The sequence below is a fragment of the Corvus moneduloides genome, chromosome 12 (assembly GCF_009650955.1).
Source record: "Corvus moneduloides isolate bCorMon1 chromosome 12, bCorMon1.pri, whole genome shotgun sequence".
Classification (NCBI taxonomy): domain Eukaryota; kingdom Metazoa; phylum Chordata; class Aves; order Passeriformes; family Corvidae; genus Corvus; species Corvus moneduloides.
In genome coordinates, this window is record NC_045487.1 from 1,601,591 (window position 1) to 1,623,816 (window position 22,226).

Genomic DNA, 22,226 nt, shown 5'->3' on the forward strand with positions numbered 1-22,226 from the left:
CCCTATTTTTGCCACTCCTTTATCAAATCGAGCTCATTCCAACGCTTTCTGACTCGCAGGCCCTGGATAACCTGCACCCGCTGATTCCAGACCTGGGTTTTCCTGCTCATTAACGTGCTCAGAGATTAACAAAGTCAACTTGAACCGGCCTGAGAAAACAACCCAAGGGTGAGCACGGCTATGGGATCACGTAACCTTTTGTCCTGGGATCTGCAGCACCTCACACTCCAGGTGAGGCCTCGGGAGCAGCTGGGAAGAAGCTCAACGCTCCCCGTTGGAAAGGTTTTACGAGGATTTGTGATTTGCCCTTTCTGACTTTGCTGTCAGCTGTCTGAGTGCCCACTCACGGGGTTATTTTGGTTTTTAATGGCTGCCTAAGTGCTCTCCATTTATAGGTTTTAGTCCTGATGGAGGGAACTTCCTTCCAAAGAAAGTGTGGTGTGTGCGATAATGACAGCATGGTCCTCAGGACGCTGCTCCTTCCTGGCACCTCCTGGGAACATCTCTGAGGACAACAGCCCCCTCCTTCTCCTCATCCTACCTGCCACTGCTGTTCCATGGAACTTGGGGTCTGTATCATGAGAATCCCAGAATCACTGAGGTCGGAAAAGAGCTCCAAGATCATCGAGTCCAACCTGGGACTGATCCCCACCTTGTGCCATGTCCAGTCCTTCCTTGGGACACCTCCAGGGATGGGGACTCCACCACCTCCCCGAGCACCCCATTCCAATGCCTAATCACTTTTTCCATGAAAAAATTCCTCCTGATGTCCAACCTGAGCCTCCCCAGGCATAGCTTGAAGCTCGTCTGGTCTGTGTGGGAAGAGGTTTAGCTCAGACATCAGGACAAATTCCAAGAACTGGAGATGACAACATCTCACTCCAAGGTTCATTTTGCCATGCTGCTCCTCACCAGAAACCTCCAGCATTCCCTGGAGACGAAATCCAGGTGGGAAAGAAACCAATGCCCATCTCATGGACCTTCTTCCTCCTTGCTTGGTCAACAATACCCAGCGCCACCCCAGCTGAGGGGGCAGCAAAATTGAGGTTCCTTCTCTCTCTGGTGGGTCCAACTCAGAATCATGGAATATCCTGAGTTGGAAGGGACCCACAGGGATCATCCAGTCCTTGTGTGGCCCTGCACAGACACCCCAACAATCCCACCCTGGGCATCCCTGGCAGCGCTGTCCAAACGCTCCTGGAGCTCTGGCAGCCTCGGGGCCGTGCCCATTCCCTGGGGAGCCTGGGCAGTGCCCAGCAGCCTCTGGGGGAAGAACCTTTCCCTGATATCCAACCTAACCCTGCCCTGGCCCAGCTCCAGCTGCTCCCTGGGTGCTGTCCCTGGTCACAGGGACATCAGTACCAGCGCTGCCCCTCAGGAATGAACTCCTGAATTTCCCTCAGTGCTTTGGGAATACAGCCACCAACAGGCCCCACGACACTGGGTTGCTTCATGAGCTCCTGGAACAACCAGATTCCCTCAGCTGCCAGTGGGATCAAGGCCTGTGGCAACAGCAGAAAGGATTAAAGCAAATTATTCCAGCGTGCAGAGCCCTTGCTCCCAGCTAAGGGTCAGAACATCTTGCACTGCTCAAAGTTTCTTCAGAGGACATATTTCATGTCACTTCTTTATCCCTCAAAGGCTTTGCACAACAGGGAGCTCCAGCAGCAAGACAGAGAGAAAAAGAAGGAATTTTGCACTCAGCAAAAATCAGGCCCAGCCTGGGGCATCAGAACTTGTTCTGGAGATGGGACCAGGAGGACAGACAGCCAAGTTATCCCTCTAATTGATCATAAAGTGTCCTGGCTTGTTTGAGTGTTTGACGCCTGAGGAGGAGGAGGAGGAGGAGGAGGAGGGGGAGGAACACTTTTACCAGCAGTGCAATCTCAGATTTTAAACTTCTTGGAGTGCTCATCTTAAGCTTGGGAAAAAAACCCAACCCAAAGCATAAAGCAGCAATTCCATGTTCACAGAACCATGGAATGGTTTGGGTTGGAATGGATCTTAAAGCTCATCTCATTCCACCCCCTGCCATGGGCAGGGACACCTTCCACTAGCCCAGGCTGCTCCAACCTGGCCTTGAACAGTTCCAGGGATCCAGGGGCAGCCACAGCTTCTCTGGGCACCCTGTGCCAGGGCCTCACCATCCTCCTGGGGAGGAATTTCTTCCCACAATCCAATCTAAACCTCCTCCCTGTCAGTTTGAACCCATCTCCCCTTGTCCTGTTAGAAGTCCCTCTCTCTTTCTTGTCAGCTCCCTTCAAGTACTGGAAGGGAATTTTTTGAATTCCTGAAAAATAGGCCAAATCCACATGTGACAATCCCACTGGAGCCCAAACGCTGCAGCTTCTTCTCTCCAAAGGCTCACAGAGAAACCCTTGTCCCTGAGAGCATCAGGGTTTAAATCCTTGTTAAATTCTCATCCTCCTCATCTGCATCACCCAGTAATGCTGGGAACTCCTCTGCGTTTTCAGCCTTGAACTCCTCTGCTGTTTAGAGACCAGGTGAAACCTTCCTGCTTTCAGCAGAATAGAAAGGGATTTGTTCCCTATTCCTGGCTATTTGCTGTTTGGGTTCTCTCATCCCTTGATGCTGCAGCTCCTGGTTTGTTCCTTCCTCCAGCTCCTGCGGGAGCCCCTACGCCGACGGAGCGACCGGCATCGACCTGGGATCGCCGTCCTCAGCTGTGCCTTTGGCAAAGCTCGGTGCTGCTTGCACAACCTCTGTGGAGGAGTTTTGCAGGCTCTGTGGAGCAGTTTTCCAAGCTCATTAGTGAGCAGGGCCGCGTGGGCCCTGGAGGCGGCAGGAATGTTAACGGGCAGCTGTGGCGTGAGCCGGCCCCCAGCGCCGCCCGGAGAGGCCGGACCTGCCAAAAGCTGGGATCCAGCAATTAGGGAAAGCCCGGAGTCTATAAATAGACCCACAGGTGAGTGCTGTGGCCCTGCTGTGCATCCTGCTTTCCCAGGAAGCGCGGAGCAATCCCCGCTGTGTGACACGTTAAACCAACTCGGGAGCCGCTCAGTGCCAGGATGCCAAACCTGCTCCTCTGGAGCCTGGCACGGAGCCAGGCGGAGAAAAGGTGACACGGCTCGAGCCACTGCACTGCCATGAGGAAGGTGGGAGCTGGTCACCAAGTGACGTGGGACACAGCCCAGAGCCAGGCCACAGCACGAGCGTGACGGGGACTCCTGGGGAAACGCCAGGTGACGGATGAGGGACGTGCTCTCCGAGGGAGAAGCTGGAATTACGCCTTCACGTGTTAAAAAGCTTTTTCAAAACCTGCTCCTGCAGGCTTGTTTTCCCCACAGACACCCAGACACCCACAGTGCTGTGGGAAAGGGTCATGTTGACAGGGATGTCAACCATGGGAAGTCCTATGGCAGGGGGTGGAATGGGATGGGATGGGATGGGCTTTAGGGTCCCTTCCAACGTGGGCACCCTGTGCCAGGGCCTCCCCACCCTCACAGGGAGGAATTCCTTCCCAATATCCCATCTAACCCTGCATTCCCTTGAGCTTAAGGCCATTCCCTCTTGTCCTGTCACTCCATTCCCTTTGAAAACCCCCCTCCACAGCACACTTAAAACAAAAACAGCAAAGAGGTGCATCAGAAAGTATTTTTGAATGACCAAGACTCGTCTCAAGGAGTTTTGGAGACACAAGAGGCATCCCCAGCTGCCTTGTGCCAGAGGGAAGCAGGGAATGTGCATCCCCTGAATGCTGTCAATCCCATCTCCGGGCTCTCACGTGGTTTCATGGAATGAGACGGATCCAAGACTGGTGAGCACGGCCACCGCTCCTACCCAGCACCCTTTGGGCAGCACTGGCAGCCCAAACTCTCCCTACAGAGCCCTGCCCCAGGACTCCAGGAGTGCCAAGGGAAGGAGCAGGCAGCAGGCTCAGCCTTGGGTCACAGTGACCATCAGTGACTCATGACCTCGAGCTGCCAAGCAGGTGACATCACTTTCATTGACATCATCTCCATCACACGGGTCTGGACAAGTTCTGTCCCATCACCAAGCCAAGGAGAGCACAAACCACCAGGCAATGTGGTAATTAAGGTGCACAAATCGTGGCTGTTAAGTGAAGATTGTAATTAAACGGAACAGGTAATTACGGTATTCCTATAACTGCTCTGGAGCTGCTGCTGCTCCTCCAGACCGTTCTGAAACTGTCACTTCCTCTTGGGAAAGAGGATCAAAAATCAGCTTTCCTTTCGGTAATGCAGATCAAACTAAGCCCTGCTGCCACCTGAAGCTACCTGATTCCACGTGGAGCCTCATTCCTGGCATTCTGAGCCCTGCTCTTCATTAATCCCACTCTTCCTCATGCCCATCGTGTTTCACACCTTCCTCCAGTGCAGAGGAACAAAGACACCAGGAAAAGCTCCAATAAATCTTGGGAAATAGCTTCCCTGCACCTCTCCTTGCCCCACACGTGCCTGTGTGTCCCCATGGTCCTCCACACGCTGTGGGAGTCTCCATCTGCCACTTTTCCCAAGCAACTGTTCAGCAGTTTTCCTGGAGATCACAGAATCATGGAATGGGTTGGGTTGGGTTGGGAAGGACATTAAAGTTCATCTCATTCCACCCCCCTGCCATGGGCAAGGACCTTCCACTAGACCAGCTTGCTCCAAGATGTCCCTCAACAAAAAACGTGACACTTTTCCATGATTCTGAACCAAACGAGGCCGGGACATTACAACTTCCATTCCACTGGGATATTTATCCAGAGCTTCACAAAGACAGAGGAGGCTGGGAGGGCAGGGTACGTAAATCATTGACAGAGGAACAAAACAGGGATCACGTCCCTGGACTTTCAGTCTGGTCTGGGTTCCATTTTCTCTTTCACACAGGTCACGACCGGGATTTTCACAAACAACAGGCGGTCAGAGGCAACAGACCTGACCCCACGCTGCACTTCCACTGAGCAGAGACTCATTCCCAGGACAATTCCTTTGCCTTTTCCTTTTGGAGTATCTTCAGATACTTTTGCTAGCCACAAACTCCCCAAGCAGCCCTGGCTCTTGTGACAGAGATTTCTCAAGGCTTCAAAGGGAGTCACCAGAGCGCTCCCAGGAACCAACCTGCAGGAGCCCCTCATCCTCCCAAAACCTCTCCAGCCTGAAGGGAAGAGGGCTGAGCCGAACACCCCCACGCCAAAAGACACTCCCGCTTTGAGGGTCGCGTTACGCACGCTCATTGTCACCGATGTTTTAGCTCCACTTAGCGGCCACAAGGCTCATCAACTACTACTTTACTCAGCAGTTACACACACCAGCATCTTCACTCCCGCCAGCTGCAACAACGCCGAATCTGAATCCCAGCAAACACTTACCTCGGGAGCAGCGGGGACCGGGGCTTTGGCTTGTCCTTGTCCTTGTCGCGCTCCCTGTCCCTGTCCCGGTCCCGCTCCCTGTCCCGGTCCCTGTGCTGCCTGTCCTTCTCATCCCTCTTCACTCGTTCCCGCTCCCGTTCCCACTCTTCTTTCCGCCGCTGCCGCTCCTTGTCGCGCTCCCGTTCCCGCTCCCGTTCGCGCTCCCGCTGGCGCCGCTCCCGTTCCCGCTCTCGTTCCCGCTCCCGTTCCCGCTCCCGTTGTCTGTTCTCTCTTTCCCTTTCCCGTTCTCGCTCTCTTTCCTTGAAAAAAGAACAGAGAAACCATCGTGATGCTGTGGGAACGGCTCCCAGCGAAGCGGGTGGCAAGCGTGGGACTGGCAGGAATTACATCTGCCCTCCCTCATCAAAGGATTGAGATCAATAACCTGCAAATCAATAACCTGCAAATCAATCTAGAGATCAATAACCTAGAGATCAATAACCTAGAGATCAATAATCTAGAGATCAATACTCTGCATCCTGCTGAGCAGAACCTGGATGCAAACACAGCATCGTAGCCCACACAACTGTTGTTTTCAAAGGCAATGCTCAGATTAATTCGGTTTATTAAGCTTATTAAAGAAATGTATTGATGTTTACAAGTCGCTCCTCTCATTGCTAATCGTTTCTATAACCAGCTAATTAACTTTGCAAACGAGCACCAGGAAAATCATTGGTCATGTGGGGCTCAGGCTCCTGTCTGGGCACTGCTTCTGCAGAAAACAAGGATTTGGAGCAAAGGAAAAGCGATTTTTGAAAGGATTTGATGGAAAGCACTGAAAAGCTCCCTGCTGAGCAGGGCTGGTTGGTTTGGTCACTGCTCCCGAGGCACAAAGTTTGCATGAGGGGAAAAGGAAGAGCAGAGAAAAGGTTCAGAGCCTTGTTTTCATCCAGATCCATCTCACCACCCAGCTCCTGGGATTTTAGCAGCCGGCTGCTGCTTCGCTGTGCCTCAATCCCAACGTGCAGCTCCACCAGCACTGGACAGTCAGGGTGGAGCCTCTGCTGGTACACAGAGCACACCTGCCCAAATCTACTCCTCTCCTTCCCAAGAATTAACAAGGAAACCTTTCCAGGTTGTTCTCTGGAAACTCCCTCCCTCTCCAAGATGTCCAAGAATGGCAGCAGATGTGGCTGCAAGCGCTGCTCAACTGCTACACTGAGGAGCAGCCAAGGGGCATGAGGAGGAACCACCTTCCCATCTCAGACATGGAATTGCTGAGGTTGGAAAAGGCCTTTAGATCATCAACTGCAACCCCTCAGCTCAGCACCACCACCGTGGTCACCACTGACCACGTCACCAAGTGCCACACCTGCAGGTTTTTTGAGCACTTCCAGGGATGGGGACTCCACCACTGCCCTGGGGTTAGGCAGTTCCAGTGCTTTACAGCCTTTCCATGAAATAATTTCCCTAATATCCAATCTAAGCCTCCCCTGGCCCAGCCTGAGGCCGTTCCCTCTCCTCCTGTCCCTGTTCCCTGGCAGCAGAGCCCGACCCCCCCGGCTGCCCCCTCCTGTCAGGGACTTGTGCAGAGCCACAAGGTCCCCCCTGAGCCTCCTTTGCTCCAGGCTGAGCCCCTTTCCCAGCTCCCTCAGCCTCTCCTCGTGCCCCAGACCCTTCCCCAGCTCCGTTCCCTTCCCTGGACACGCTCCAGCCCCTCAGTGTCTGTCTTGGAGGGGCCCAAATCTGACCAGAACTCCAGGTGTGGCCTCAGCAGTGCCCAGCACAGGGAACAATCCCTGTCCTGGGGCTGTGGCCACACTGCAGCTGGTACCAGCCAGGTGCCAGTGGCCTTCTCAGCCACTGTCAAGCAGCCCTCCAGGTCCTTTTCCATCAGGCAGCTTCTCAACCTCATTCCCAAGCCTGGAGTGCTGCTTTTGCCCTCACGATGCTGGAACAGATCCTCCTCCCATCCCTTCACCTCCGGTGTGCTCTGTGCTGTCATTAAGCCAAGATTAACTATTTGAAAAGTCCTGTTTCAAGCACTGCACTGGAACTGTGCCAAGGCCCAGAAGAACCTGGAAGAAAGTTGGGAAGGAAAAGCGGGGAAGGGGGAATTTCCTTACTTACTCTGTAGTTACGGTAGGGATCGGGGTCTGTGTACTGAACCCTGAAATTCTCATACTGCCCACCACGCCAGAACCGCTCTATTTCATAGTCATAATAGGGATCTGCATAGGGATCAAGCCTACAACGAAAAACAGGGAATGTTAGAGAGGGAAATGGCACCTGGGCACCACAAAATCTACGTGTTCTAGGTCAGCTCAGTCACCGTGATACAAAAACCACGGGCAATGCAGCAGGGCTGTACAGAGAGGTTGCTCTTCTACACAGCCCAGCCAAAGAGTCTTTTTTAAGGCTTATCTCTTAGTCTCTCTTATATCTCTTATTCTCTTTTGAGGCTTATCAGAGAAAAGCACAGACCTTTCTCGATAAACACCAGAAAGAGAGGCACCAAAAACTCACCCTGGTGCAAAGTCAGGAACTGCTCCTGAGAGCCCCTTCCAAGGCCTGCAAAGGGAGCAGGATGTGTTTCACCTCATGGGTTGAGAGCTGGGATTTCTGTCCACGCACCCACAGCTCATCCCAAGCACCTTCAGGAGAGGAAGGGATGGAGATCTCCCAATTCCCAGCCCCTGGAGTGCTGATGGGTGCATCCCAGTGCCACCAGGACAGGACAGGAGTCTGAGCTTTCCACTGGGAGAAGTGGAGCTTCAGGGGCAGGTCAGCAACACCCTGCCTCTACACCTGGAGTGTCCATGGAATGGAGGCACCACTTCTCCAGCTGGTATCCTGCAGTGGGAAGCAGGTGCTGGCCCACCCACGGACTGGTGAGCACGTGGCACACACACAGCTGCAAAACTAAGGATTTTTGGGGAGGAAAAGGACTGAAACCCCACCCTCCTTAAATCGGTTTTCCTCCATTTCCTGATTTCTATTTACATTGTTTGATGATTTTAATTCCCCAACTCAACAACATCCAACCAGCTGGAGGGCAAATATCAGATCCACTGTGAAGATGGGGAGGTGGGTACAGGGAATAAGAAACTTCCAGGGCCACAGAGGAGTTGGTGGCAGAGCTAAGACTATAAAGCAAGTGCTCCCAAATTCCAGATTATCCATAGTGAGACTCTGATTTAAAAAAAAAAAAAAAAAAAAAAGAAATAAAGAGCCATTTTTTGCATTTTAAAAGTGCCAAATAACCTAAACCAGGCTAAGGTATAGGTGCTGCCCCATGAGTCAAGTGGTACCTGTACTTCTTTCTGTGCTTTTAAAGAATTTAAGGTTTTTATTTTGGACTGAAGCAATAAGCCAAGGGGAAGAGAACCAGGGACCTTGATTAGGGATGCTTCAAACAGCACCAAAGTCCTGATGCCAACCCAAACCCAGCCTGGATTCAGTGACATCAGGTGTTCAAAGAGACAGAAAAAACCATCTCAAGCCACACCAGAAAGGAAATTCTGCTTTTCCATACAGCCTCAAGCCCAAATTTCCCCTTCCTGTAATATTGGCAGGGGTTTTTTATTTCAAAAAGGAGCACTGCTGTGTGTTTAGATAATTCAGTGCTTAAATCATTAGGAAATCATTGGTATCACCCCAAAAGTAATCCAATATATCCACTGAGCCAACTGCTGGGGGGACACTGGTCGGTCTGTGGCCTCGGAAGTTTGAGGAAGTGCAATGGAAAAAAAGGAAAAGGAATATTTTCTTACAGTTGCAACAGTACTGGAATCAAAGACCTGCTTACCCATAGTTAATGTTTTCTTTGATGTCCACCTCCCTATAGTTATTCAAAAAAAGAAAAAGGGATTCATGAACTACTGAGACAACTCCATAGGTCACAAGACAGTGCTGAAAGCATTTTCCACATCCCAGCTGCACTTCCAGGGCTCACTTGGCTGCAAGGTGTCCAACTGGGCAATAAATTGTGTGTAGGGCAGGAAAATCAGCATTTTCTAGAGTTTACAGCAGCAGATTCATAACTTTTCCCTTCACACACAATGGAGATATTTTAATGGCACAGTCTGCTCACACATCCGTGAATTTTCAGGAATTTCACTTGTTGGATGACTTCTGTTTAACATGGGCAATGTGCAACACATTTTTTTCTGGACTGTATGAAAACCAGGCCTGTTCTTAACAATTCTTACATCAGACAGGCCCAAAACGCTGCTGGTGGATTTTATAGACAGTCATAAAATAAAGGTAATGTATGAACAGTCCCCAGAACATTGGGGATAAACCCCAGGTGCCTCTCAGAGGAACACAAGGCCAAGATCCAGAGCTAATTAAACTCTGGAAAATATTAATATTGTAGAAAATGCTTTTCTTTCAGGCTGCAGAACTGAGGACAGGGGTTTTTTAAATTAGGGAAAGGAACTGCACTCCAGAGCAATCAAAGGATATTGAACAAAAGCTTCATCTGCTCCTTTCCAGAGGTTTTTTGTAATTCATCCACTCTAAAATGAACAGAACTAAGCCTTGCAAACCCTCTGGGAGTGGAAATAATTCCATAATCTGTAGGAAGAACAGAGGATGCACAAGCACGGAGGCACAAATCCACCTGCATCCCTGCAGAACACAAGCCTCTTCCCCAAAAATTCTCTTCCCATTCCTTCTCTTGCCTTGAGAACTACCAAACAATTCCCCAGAGCTGGGTTTGAGGTCTCCAACACTTCAAATTTTACCTTAAAACCCCAATCACCCGAACACTTAAATTCAGGGTGCCTGTTGTGGCCAGGTACCAGCTTTGCTTCTGCCCACTGCCCAGTTTAACTGGGACCAGTTAAGGTGTTTGCTGAAACCAGTTGCTGCAGCAGCGCAAAGGAACCCCCGGCCGGGGCTGAGCACGCTCCAACTTTGCAGCCTCAGCTTGAATGGCTTTAAATTCTCACGGTTGGGGTAGGGAAAAAAAGAGGGAAAAAAAGCTGGAAGAATGCACTGGTGTGAGGGAGGCAATGCAGAGCTGGAGAGGGCCCGTGAGGGGAGCAGAATTCCAAGGTTTGCTGGAGGCAGGAAGGGTTAAAGGAGGTGGGGTTGAACTGGAGCGAGCGGAGGCGGCTCAAGTTTTTAACTTCCCGCTTAATGGAAGCTGTTGCCATGTTTGGAGGTGATGTTCTCTCAGTCTGGAGGGGCAGGTGAACCCCAGCCAGCCTCACTGCACTGCATTCCCACCCAGGAATCCCTGGAGCAAACCCAAGAGTGCCTCTTACGCTGGGTCCCGGACGTCTCTGGTGATGCGGTAATTCCAGTCGCGGAAAAACTCGTTCTCCTTGTCGAACTCCCGCTCGTCCTCGCCAATGGTCACAGTGAATCTTTTCTCCTCAAAGTCAGGCTCCTGCTCTTTCCTCATAGTTGCCTTTTTCAATACCTGTCAGAACACAAAAACAGCGTGAGGAGAGAACGTTCCCGGCGTGGGGAGAAACTGCAATGTTAAAAATCCTGCCCTCGGGAGAATGCCGGCAGCTCAAGCACCTCAGAAGGAGCAGGATGCTGGACTTTCCCTGATTAATTCCCTATTCCAGCAGCTCAGAACAGCAGGGAACAGAAGCTTCCCCCCTGAAGTGATTGCATGAACTGGAGAAACTGGTTCTGAAGTGAGGGAAATTGGATCAGCTTAAAGCTTTGCTTTGTGGAGGGCTGGACTTGAGGGCCACAAATTCCCACTATTTCTAAAATATAAAACCCCCCAGAGCTGGATTTGAGCTCCTCTTGGCTGTCTAACAACTGTGATGTACAACAAAACATAATTAATAGGTTAAAAGGCAAAAGGGGAAGGGAGAGAGCAAGGCCCACATGCTCCAAAAGGAGCTTTTCCAGTGGATTTTGGAGCCAGCCTGCAGCTCCCTGAGGAAGGAATTTACCTCCTTAGCGTGCCGGAGTCCCCTCTCCCAGGCACTTTCTGTTGGAGGGTCTGGAGGAGGTGGAGGTAAGATTTCATCAACCACTGGCCCTCCCTGTTGGAAAGGTGAGAAGGAGAAGACACTTGAGTTAGTTTTAAACAGCAAAGCCATGCTTTGTAAAGCTACCTCAGAGAATCTCCAGAGATGCCTCAGCACGATGGAAGCCGGGAAACCATGGAAAATTACCCCCCTCTGCTGGCAACTCCAAGAGCACCATCTAAAAATCACACAGCCAGTCGTGGATTGAATTTTGCTGAGGCATTAGCTCGAAACAAAAAAAAAAGGAGAAAGATCACAGAATGGTGGAACAGTTTGGGTTGGAAGGAACCTTGAAGCTCATCTTGTTCCACTGGAAGGGACACTTTCCACTAGACCAGGTTCTTCAAGTCCTGTCCAACCCCACTTGGAACACTTCCAGGGATGGGGAGGGTGCTGCAGAAGCCAGAAATGCACAGAAGAGATTCCATACCCAGGGGTTGGCTGGCATCAGCGGGTGAGGGCCGATGGGAGGGGCACCGTTGGGGGAGAAGGGCTCGGGTTTGGAGATCAAGGAGTAATTTCCTTTGTCGTTCACTCCAGGGTGGATAAAGCGACAGTTCATGCCCCAGGTGCAGTGTCCTGTGGGAACACACAGCTGTTAGATCCCTGTTTCCCATCAGCAAGCAGCACTTCAGCCCCACAACCACAAAAAACCCCATCAAGCATTGAAAATCCATCAAGGATTTTGTTGTTTGAGGTGTTTGACTTTTCTCCTCTCCAGCCTGGCTGGGATTTAGCTGTTTCACACACATGGAGAGACACTCGTCACCCTCCACCTGCCAGAGGGGACAAACACATCCAGGCACAGATGGATCAATGGACCAGAACCTTATTCCAGTGGGGAGAAGGGAGGGATGGACACACAGTGTTAATTAAAGGCAGAATAAGCCTGTGAGCTCCTCATTAGTTAATGACAAACATTTCCAATTAGGAGCTTTGCCTTTCACAGGAAACCTGAGAGCACAGCAAGCACCATGGTGCATCCCAAATAACCAGTGGTGAGGCGGGGAGCACGATCATGGAATGGTTTGGGCTGGAAGGGCCTTAAAGCTCATCCAGTTCCAACCCTGACACCTTCCACCATCCCAGGGTGCTCCAAACCCCATCCAACCCGGCCTTGGGCACTTCCAGGGATCCAGGAGCAGCCACAGTTGCTCTGTTTTATTCCAAAAACCCCTGCAAGTTTCCCGCTATCTGCCTCCTCCAGGCTCACCACGCTGAGGGCAAAGCCCTTTTTGTGTAGTGGCTCCATGAAGATTCAGCTTTGGCCACCAAGAAACAGGAAGGTGACACTGAGGACGCCTGGGGCAGAGTTTATCATGTAACAGCAGCTTAATGGGGAAAAAAAAATCCCCAAGCAAGGCCAATTGCAGCACCTTTGGCTCCTCCCACGCCCCAGAGTGTGGTTACCTTTCATGAAGAAGCGGCAGGTGGGCCGTGGCCTCACTTTCCTGTCGTTGGGGTCTTTAACTTCCCCTTCCTCCAAGTCATCATCCTGGAACAGACAGACAGAGCTGACATTTCACATGGGGCATTCCCTGCAGGACCTGACACTTCCCAATCTGCTCCAAGTCAGTCACTGAGAACCACGCTGGGGCAAAACCATGGGAGACCAACAAGGGCAGGTCACAAGGAACACCCCAGGGCACCTCCACAAGGTGCTGCTACCAACAGGGAGATGGGAGACTCCAGGTGGCTGTGAAAGCACCTTCCACTGTCCCAGGCTGCTCCAAGCCCCGTCCAGCCTGGCCTTGGACACTTCCAGGGATCCAGGGGCCTCCCCATCCTCACAGGGAGGAATTTCTTTCCAATATCCCACATAATCCTGCCAGTTCCACCTCGTTCTATCACTCCATACCCTCGTCCAAAGCTCCTCTCCAGGGACAATCTCACAAATGAACTTTTCAGGGTAAGTCCAGCATATCTTCTCCAGCAACTCCTTCCCTTCTACTCCTCAGCTCCACACAGGAGCTGGGAACCAGCTCCAACAAAACTCTGCATCCTCCCCAGGGACTGCAGCCCCAGGAATAAATTCTGGGAGCTGGAGGTTGCTCCAAGATTAAGAAAGAACAGCCAGGAAACACCTCCAGAAGAAAAGTTATTGGAACTTTCAAGCACCAGCGTTTGCTTTTGTTTTCCAGGGAAAAAAAACTCCAACCTTCCCTGGCTTTGTTAGGCTGCACCTGGAAAGCCAAAAGGAGCTGAAAGGAGCTGGGGATGCAGAAGGTACAAACGACCAGGGAGTTGTCACAGGAATGTGGCCAGGAAACCAGGATTGTATCCTAAAAACCATCCTGGTTTTCCCTCTCTCTGCCTCCATTTCCCTATTTCCAGCACACGAAACACGTGAAGAGGGAGCATCTGGATGGGCCTCCCCTCTGCCTGGCAGCAGCGCTTTTCTGGGTGGAAAAGATGAGGAAAATTCTCTCCTTTGATCCATTTAGCAGCTGGAAAGAAGGAAAAAGCCATCACTGGGCTGTAGACAAACAAAGGAGCAACAGAGAGGAGGGTTAAGAGCCTCTCCTGCTGCATTCCTGAGCCAGACAGGGAGAGCTCCCCTCAACAGCAAGGGATTTAAAAGCCTACACTCATATTCCAATTAAAATTTGCATTAATATTCCCCTCCTGAAAGCAGAAGAAAATGCAGAGATTGAAGTTTTCCCCAAAGCTGGGGCTGGCTTTCAGTGCTGCCTGAATGGAAGAACCAGCTCCACGCTGCTGCTTTCAAAAGAACTGTGTGAAGTCTGGAACAAAGGGGGAAGTATTTATTTCTGTGAGGTCTCCTTGGAATCAGGCAGCTGGGAATGCTGTTATGAGTTAATGTATGAAAACCAGAGTACAGATTCATCTCCTGCTTTGTAAGGAGAGCTCCCAAGAATGCCTCAGGCTCCAAAGGAGAGCATTCATATTTTAATCAAGGAGCAGGCACGGAGTCGGGGCTCCAGGAATTTTTTTGTGCCCCATAACGTGCTGGAATTCCTTCTCACTGATTCAGGAATACACAAAACCTTTGGAAAACACGTGTTGAACACAATCACCTGCCAGGATGGGGACAAGGAAGAAAAACGGCGTCATTTTTTAAAGCAATTAAACTTGTCAATGAACTATGAAGAGTAAAAACCACACAAAATACGATTCTTTAATAAAAAGCGAGGAGGGTCTGTCCAGGGAGGCTCCAGCAGCTTCCCAGGGTCCTGTGGCCAGGTCAGATCCACAGAAACGGGGCCTGCAAGGACACAGCACCTCCCCTCCTCAGCTGAGGAGCCCCACCAGCGACCCCACCCACACTCCAGTGCTTCCCTGCACATTCCCAGGATATTCCCAGGATATTCCCAGCACGCAGCCCAGCTGGGCAGGTGGGACTGTGGAATGAATGGGGAGCCAGCCCAGGTGCTCTGCACCAGCAATTTCTCTTGGCAGTGCTTTACACTCCCACTGCTGGGATACAATTCCAGACCAGGAGCCCACGGGAGGGCTTTTCCTGGAATTACTTTGCCCTGTTTTCTCCATGAAAAAGGAGGGAAATTGCCATCAAGCTGCACGAAACAGCTGCTGCTCTGCAGAGCTCCCTGCTGCACACAAACAGGGATAAAGATGATATTTTCCCTAATCCCCACTGCAACTAAAGCCCACTTTTGATTTTTCTGAGTATCTTGGCTGTGAAACTCTGCACATCCCTGACCCCACCTTCAAACCATGCCTTGGGCATTTTCCAGAAATCCCAGCGCCTTCCGTTCCCCTTCCACGCATCCAGATGCTGCTGGAGCCCCACAAACAGCTGAGGATCAGGGTTCCCCACCTGCTGAGCACAACCACCCTCCAGCACCAGCCCCTCAATCTGAGCAGCTCCTGGACACCCAATCCATGGGATTTGCTGTCAGCATCACTCCCAAGTCCTCCGGGAGCAGTGGAGCACTGGAGCCTTCCCATATTGAGAGGGAACAAAGCTCATTTGGGATGGCTCTGGGACAAAGCTTTGGTTCGGCGTGTGGCGCCAGGGGCCCCAAGCCCTGAGATCAGGGCCTGCCCCATGCTGCGGCCTTACCTCCAGGAAAAAGGGTGTTCCTTGCACACTGGGGACACGGATATTCCCATCAGGAGGAGGAGGAGGAGGAGGAAGGAACTGCAATGGGAGAGGCAAGCAGCTCTGAACCCCCACAGGGCTCTGCCCACCTCCTACTTACATCGATTTCTCCATCGTCGATTTCTCCATCATCCTCTTCTTTCTTCTTCTCCTTGAGGGGATCCTGCCCGTCCTTCTCATCATCACTTTTGCTGCTGGACTTCTTCTCATCTTCAGGGGCATCATCTCCTTTCTCCTCTTCCTCGTCATCCTCCCCAGCAGCTTTCTCCCCATCCTCCTCTGCAGCAGCAGCACTGGGTTCCTCGGGAACCTCCTCATCATAGTCCAGCTCGTGCTCATCCAGCTCCCTGGTGACAGAGGACACTTCCAGGTCATTTGTCCTGTCTTCCTCCTCTCCCTTGCGGGGCTGGGGGCTCTTCAGCTCCACGCTCTGCTCGTTGGTGTCGGATTCCTGGGACTTGGCCTCGCTCAGCCGATCCTCCTCATCCGAGTGGTTCTCCTCTTCCCCCCGGCTCAGGGCCCTGACTGCATCCTCCTCCTCGCCCAGGAGGCTCCCCTGGCCACCCTCTCCATCGAGTTCCCGGTCTGAGCCGCTCTCCTTCAGGACCTCCTCATCGGAAAGCTGCTGGTCCTCTTCCTCAGGAGAGCAGGGGTTTCGCTCCGGGCTGTCGGAAACGTCCATCAGTACCTGAGAGTCTGCAGGGAGAGAAGAGCTCTGGTTATGGCAGCAAACTGGGAAATCAGGGAATGCTCACCCTGAAGGACTTGTTCTCCTGTGCAAAGGCCTCCTAAAGAAAGGCTGTTTGAATTCCTGGGAAGCCAAGGCTGGATGGGGCCCTGAGGAACCCAATCCAATGCGTGGCATCGGTGCCCATGGCAGAGGTTCGGAATGAGAGGAGCTTTAAGGTCCCCTCCAACCCAATCCATCTGGGATTCCATGAGCTCAGGAATATGGCTCCTCAGAGATCCTTCAAGAGGGAAACACAGAGTCTGAACTGCACAAAGAACAGGTTTCAGTATTGTCCCAGACTGGCGTGTGCCACCCTTCACAGGCAATGACAGAGCCTGAGGTGGAATTTCACAGAATCCCAGAATGGTTGGGGTTAAAAATCATCCCCTGCCATGGCAGGGACACCTTCCACTGTCCCAGGCTGCTCCAAGCCCTGTCCAACCTGGCCTTGGACACTGCCAGGGATCCAGGGGCACCCACAGCTGCTCTGGGCACCCTGTGCCAGGGCCTCCCCAGCCTCCTAGCCAGGAATTCCTTCCCAATGTCCCATCTAACCCTGCATTCCTTCAGCCTAAGGCCATTCCCCCTTGTCCTGTCACTCCAGGCCCTTGTCCAATCCCTTCTCCATCTTTCCTGTAGCTCCTTCAGGCCCTGCAAGGCCACACTGAGGTCACCCCAAAGCTTCTCCTCTCCAGGCTGAACAATCCCAGCTCTCCCAGCCTGTCCTGCCAGCAGAGCTGCTCCATCCCTCTGCTCATCCTGGTGCCTCCTCTGGACTCTCCACAGCTCCAGGTCCTTCTGGGGCTGGGGCAGCTCTGCAGGTGGGGTCTCACCTGAGCAGGGCAGAACCCTCAGTAAAGACCCCAAATTCCTTCAAAGCAGCAGATCCAGCTGCCTGCACTGAGACTTTTCTAGAAGATGTCTAAATATGTGCTTGGGAGATGTTAAAAATCCCAAGTCTGCCGAGAATAAATCCAATAAATACAACAGAAAAGGGCAGGGTGCAAAGCAGGGAAAGAAACCTAAGCCATACATTTATTTATTTTACTCCAGAAACAAAAACCCCATAAATTACAGACCTGCCTGACTGGAACTGGCTGAGCTGGCCCTTCCTAGGCAGGTGACTGCTTCACATCCACGCAAAAGCTCTAAAAACCCTAAAGAAGAGCTGTGGAATTACAACTCATCTTCATTTTAATGGGTCCCATGTTTTATTCCAGCTGCTCTCTGCAGGTTCATTTAGTGCTGCCACAAAAACATAAACAGTCAGAGTTTCACCTGTTATTTTTAAAATCCTTGGAGCAGAAATGCTACAAATGTCAGACTCTGGTTGCTGCTTTAACCACACCCAGCGATCCATCAGGAAATCAGAGTTTATTAAACTTTTATGAAGCTGCTCCTTCACCTTTTCCTGACACTTTTCCCTGTTTCTCCCACTGGTTTTGCACAGGGAAGGTGATTTCCCATCAAAGAGCCACCACAGACACACCAAAGCCTCCTCCAACCAAAGCAAACTGAGCCTCCCCAGCACCTGAACCCCCAAAATCTTTTGGTAATGAACAAGATTTGCTGCAAACTCTGAAGATCAAAGTCCCCCTTCAGAAAATGCTGCTGCTTATACTGTGGGAGGTCTGCAGAGGAGTTAAAACCAGAAAATAAATTCAAACCACTCCCAGAAGCACCTTAAGCTGTGTTTGAGGACTGACTGTGCTCTCCCCAAGGCCTCAGAGCCCTGCTGATATCAGCTAATTGATAAACACGAGATGATCTCAACATCAGGAGGGCCCAGAGCAGCAGAAAATCCACATTTCGAGCTCCCTCCCAGCTCCTCTGCACGTCTGAAGTTGGTTCCTGCTCACCAGCAAAGTTCTGACTCCCCTGACAAAGTCAAACCCAAAATGAAAAGGCAGAAGTTGCCTCCTGGTGACAACGGCTGCGATCCCAGGATGGATCTGAAGCAAATTATCTCCTTATTGAGCACATCAAGCCTGGTGCTGAGCTCATAAATTCCTGCACCAATTGTTATTGGCTTTGAGAGCCAGCTCAGAGCGGGGATTTTAATTGCCCAAGTGCCTGAGAAGTGACTTTGTGTGAACACAGAGGTCAGCCCAGAGAGGCCACCACAAATAGAAAAGCTGCCAGGGGCACGTGGACTCAGGAAATTTGTTTCTTGATTCCTTGCAAATAAGCAGCACCAAAAAAAAGGAAAAAAGGTATTTAAGTGAAGCAAATGGCTTTTTGTGTTTGACACAGAGACCTTCAGAGGGATGTGAGGAAACAAATATGTTCTGATGGGGAAGAATATAAAACACTGACCTCCACAGCAGCTATTAAAGCTCTTATAAAAATCCAGAGCATCCAGCAGTTGTAATAATTTCCTATTAATTTCCATCAGCAGAAATGATAAGAAATGCAATAAATGATGCCCCAAGTGAGAAGAGTTCACAGAATCCAGGCAAAGAGGGGTTTTTGGGGTGTATTTGCTTGGATTCAGGCATTGGGCTGTTGCTCTGAGATTCCCCAAAACCAACAAAGGCAGATTTTGGCAGCAATCTTACCCTGTGTGGAAATGCCCCAAAACAAAGCCCAGATGGCCAAAGGTAAAATCAGCAGCAGGAAAAGAAACCTGGGAGGTGGAAATTAAAAGGAAAACTGCCTAATGATAAAACAGGACAGCAAGTTTAATTCCAGTTGTAAGTGTTGTCTTAAAAAAACCTGAAAATCAATTTATTCCAAATCTGTCGAATTCTGCAAGGGTTTGGGTTTTTTTTTTTTTTTTTAGATGGTTTTTAATCTGCAAATCACAATTTATCCCAAACCTCTGGAATTGTGAGAGGTTTTTCTGAGGAGGCTTTTTAAATCTGCAAATCACAATTTATCCCAAATCCTGAAAGGTTTTGGATCTTTTTGAGGTGTTTTTTTAGGGGTTGTTTTGGGGTTTTATACATTTGGGGCTTTTAAAAATTGCCTTCTGCTGCCCTTTAGTGAAACATAAAGGCAAATATCACAAAAACCTGAGAAAAGTGACTACATGGAAGTATTTAAAATCAAGCAACAGCGACCTAAGTGGCAGAGCAGAAACCCCCAGGTTTCATCCCTCCCTCACCTTAAACTTGGCCTTTTTTTGTGCCTTAAAACTAAGCCAGTTTCTTCCTGATTCACAACCAGTTATAAAAGCAAAAAATTAACTCCTAAGCCCCAGATAAGCTTGTTTGACTTGCAGCTCAGGCAAGAAGCAGGGATGTATGAATGCTTCTCACTGAGCAGCCTTTTATCTTTGAAAAAAATCTTGAAAATTCAGGCAAAGCTGCCTTTGGTCCCAGCTGCACAACTATTTCTGTTCCAAAACTGCCTCTGTTTGCTCAAAGTGTGTCAAATGTTCCTTTCCTGCATGGCTGAGGCAGCCTGGAGCAGCACAGGGCACTGGGAATTCCATGCAGGCTCACAAACCTCTGCTGGTTCCAGGCTAAACAAGCTGGGACAGCCCTTCCACGGGGAGGTTTAGGAGTAAATGCACTAAATAAGGGGCATTTTCAGGCAAAAAACGAAGTGTCTTTTTCCCTGGTTTTGGAATGACTTGGGCACGCCTCAGTGAGCTGAAAGCCTCTTCAAAGCAGGTCACACGCTGTTGGGGAAGGAGCTGAGGATGTGGCAGCAGAATTGCTCCCTGGGGGGAGCAGATGGCACTGCTGGCCCCACAGGTGGAGCCAGCCTTTCCCTCCAGTTGTTCCCTCTGGATTCTGTCCCTGCCAGTGCTGCATCCAGCAGGATCAGGCATCCCACGAACACAGAAAGTGGGGAAAACTCCTCAGCAACCCAGCTGGGGTTTAATCGTGTTTTTGAGTTAGGAAAGAAGAGCTTTCAGTTCACATCAGTGACTCGGAAGTTTCCCAGCTCTGGAATATTTCAAATTAGGGAATGAAGCATGAACTGCTCCTTAATTTATCAGTGTTCCATGGCAGAGATGCTCCTCCTATCTGGCCATCCTCACCTGCACTGGATGCACCAGGAAGGAGCCAATTTATTCCCAGTGAAGCCTCCGAGCCTTGCTGGAAACACTTAAAATTACACATTTCCCCCCCTAAAAAGAGGGGGAGAAAATTGTGGAGATGCTACAGAAATTTAAATTCAGCTGCTTCACTTCCTTTATAACACATTCTTATCAAAGCTTAACGACACCCAAGATTTTTTTAACTTAAAGCACCGAGATCAAGCAGCCTTGGCACAGCCTGAAGGCAGGGAGAGAAAAGCCCTTTGCTACTTAAGCTGTTTTTAAAACTCCACTTCCACCTCGCCAGGGAATCCCAGGACACATTTTAAATAATATCCTGAACCTCACACTTTTGTCAGTTGATTTGTCCAAGGCCAGAGGAGTCAGAGCAGGAATTCTTCTTACCCAGCAGCTCCTTTTGCAAAATCAGGCCCAACTTCCCCTCTTTTGTTAATTAAACAGCACCAAAAGGTGCAAAATGAAGAAGGAAGGAATTCCAGCCAGGAACTGAGTACCTATAAAAACCGGGAGCTTGGCAGAGCCTTAAAATCCTACAAATTTTCATGGATATCAAGAACCAAGCGCATTCCCAACTTTTGTCCCACTCACAGCCCTGGGGGAGGTCACAGGACAGGTGGGAAGGAAAGAAGAGAGAGGAAGTTCCTTCCTTCAGGCTGAAATCTTTGGGATAAAAGGAAAAAATCCACTTCCTAAAGGGCAAACAGCTCCATGCAACGTGAAAATGTCCCTGTGAATCAGCTCCATGCAATCCAGGGGTTAAAGCAGAGCAGAAAAGTTCTGGAGCAGGGTCTAAGTGCAGCCAGGAACAATGAGGGAGCTGAGGAGAGAGAATGGGAATAGTGCTGACAGGACAGGTGAGGAGAGAAAGGCAGCACAGAAAGATTTAGGGAACAAAGAACTGCAAAAACAGAGGCCAAGCAGAAACAAAGGGCAGGAACCAACACGCGGAAAAACAGGGAAGAGCAGAGACAGCAGGAGAAGGAAATAAAATACCTCAGGATCCAGGAAAGGGGGAACAAGGAACACTGAAAGGATGAACTCGTGTGCAGCCCTGCCCTGATTGGAATTCCAGTGGTTAACAGGGTTAATTAACCAAAATCCTCATTTCTCTGCCATCCAGAGGGAGCTCCGAAGTGGAGGATGCCCTGGAAATTCAGCAGCTCTCAGGGAACCCTTTAATGCCCCAAACTCAGCTGCCTTGTGGGATCAGTTTGTTGGTGAGAGGCATTTCCAGGAGCTTGGGATGAAGAGGAGCTCGGAGAGCTCCCGTGGAGAATGTTCCCCATGGCTTTGTACTGGAAACCTGAAGGGAAAAGCAGCTGGAGTTTGTTTTCCCAGCACAGCTGATTTTCCTACTGCTCCTCCTGCAGCTGTCCCCCAGCAAATGCTGAGTGTGAGCTCTCAGGGCCTCAGGAAGAGACAACCAGCAGGGTTATACCTGAACCTGCAGGATTTGGGGATAATCCCACCCAAAAGAATGATTTTGGATCAGCAGTTTGGCAAAGAGCTGTCCTGATAAACTGGGATGCTTTTCCTGAATCCAGGTAAACCTCAGAAAGAAAGAATTCACACCCTGGAGGTGCTGTTCTTGCTACAGCTCTGAGGAGACTCACCTGAGAACTGACCCTGCAGGTGATGGACCAAAAACCCAACTCAGAACTGACCCTGCAGGTGATGGACCAAAAACCCAACTCAGAACTGACCCTGCAGGTGGTGGATCAAAAACCCAACTCAGAACTGACCCTGCAGGTGGTGGATCAAAAACCCAACTCAGAACTGACCCTGCAGGTGGTGGATCAAAAACCCACCTCAGAACTGACCCCGCACGTGATGGACCCCAAATCTATCTCAGAACTGACCCCACAGGTGATGGACCCCAAATCTATCTCAGAACTGACCCCACAGGTGATGGACCCCAAACTCACCTGAGAACTGACCCTGCAGGTGGTGGACCCCAAGTCTACCTCAGAACTGACCCTGCAGGTGGTGGACCCCAAATCTACCTCAGAACTGACCCCACAGGTGATGGACCCCAAACTCACCTGAGAACTGACCCTGCAGGTGATGGACCCCAAACTCACCTG

At 50.6% G+C, this 22,226-nt stretch overlaps 1 protein-coding gene across 2 annotated transcripts in view; it reads right to left on the minus strand.

The window, feature by feature from the left end:
- The window catches only part of ZC3H18 (zinc finger CCCH-type containing 18), a 43,169-nt gene that overhangs the window by 20,213 nt on the left and 730 nt on the right, over positions 1–22,226 (minus strand). Inside the window, exons 3-10 of one of the 2 annotated variants that reach the window (XM_032121902.1) lie at positions 15,501–16,096; positions 12,727–12,811; positions 11,747–11,895; positions 11,239–11,331; positions 10,588–10,745; positions 9,123–9,155; positions 7,445–7,562; positions 5,336–5,634 (exon numbers count right to left, since the gene is read on the minus strand). In XM_032121902.1, the coding sequence (XP_031977793.1) occupies positions 5,336–5,634; positions 7,445–7,562; positions 9,123–9,155; positions 10,588–10,745; positions 11,239–11,331; positions 11,747–11,895; positions 12,727–12,811; positions 15,501–16,082 (1,517 nt within the window). In that variant the 5' untranslated portion in view covers positions 16,083–16,096. The remainder of the gene's footprint in view (positions 1–5,335; positions 5,635–7,444; positions 7,563–9,122; positions 9,156–10,587; positions 10,746–11,238; positions 11,332–11,746; positions 11,896–12,726; positions 12,812–15,500; positions 16,097–22,226) is intronic. The other variant, XM_032121903.1, reaches the window with a different exon arrangement.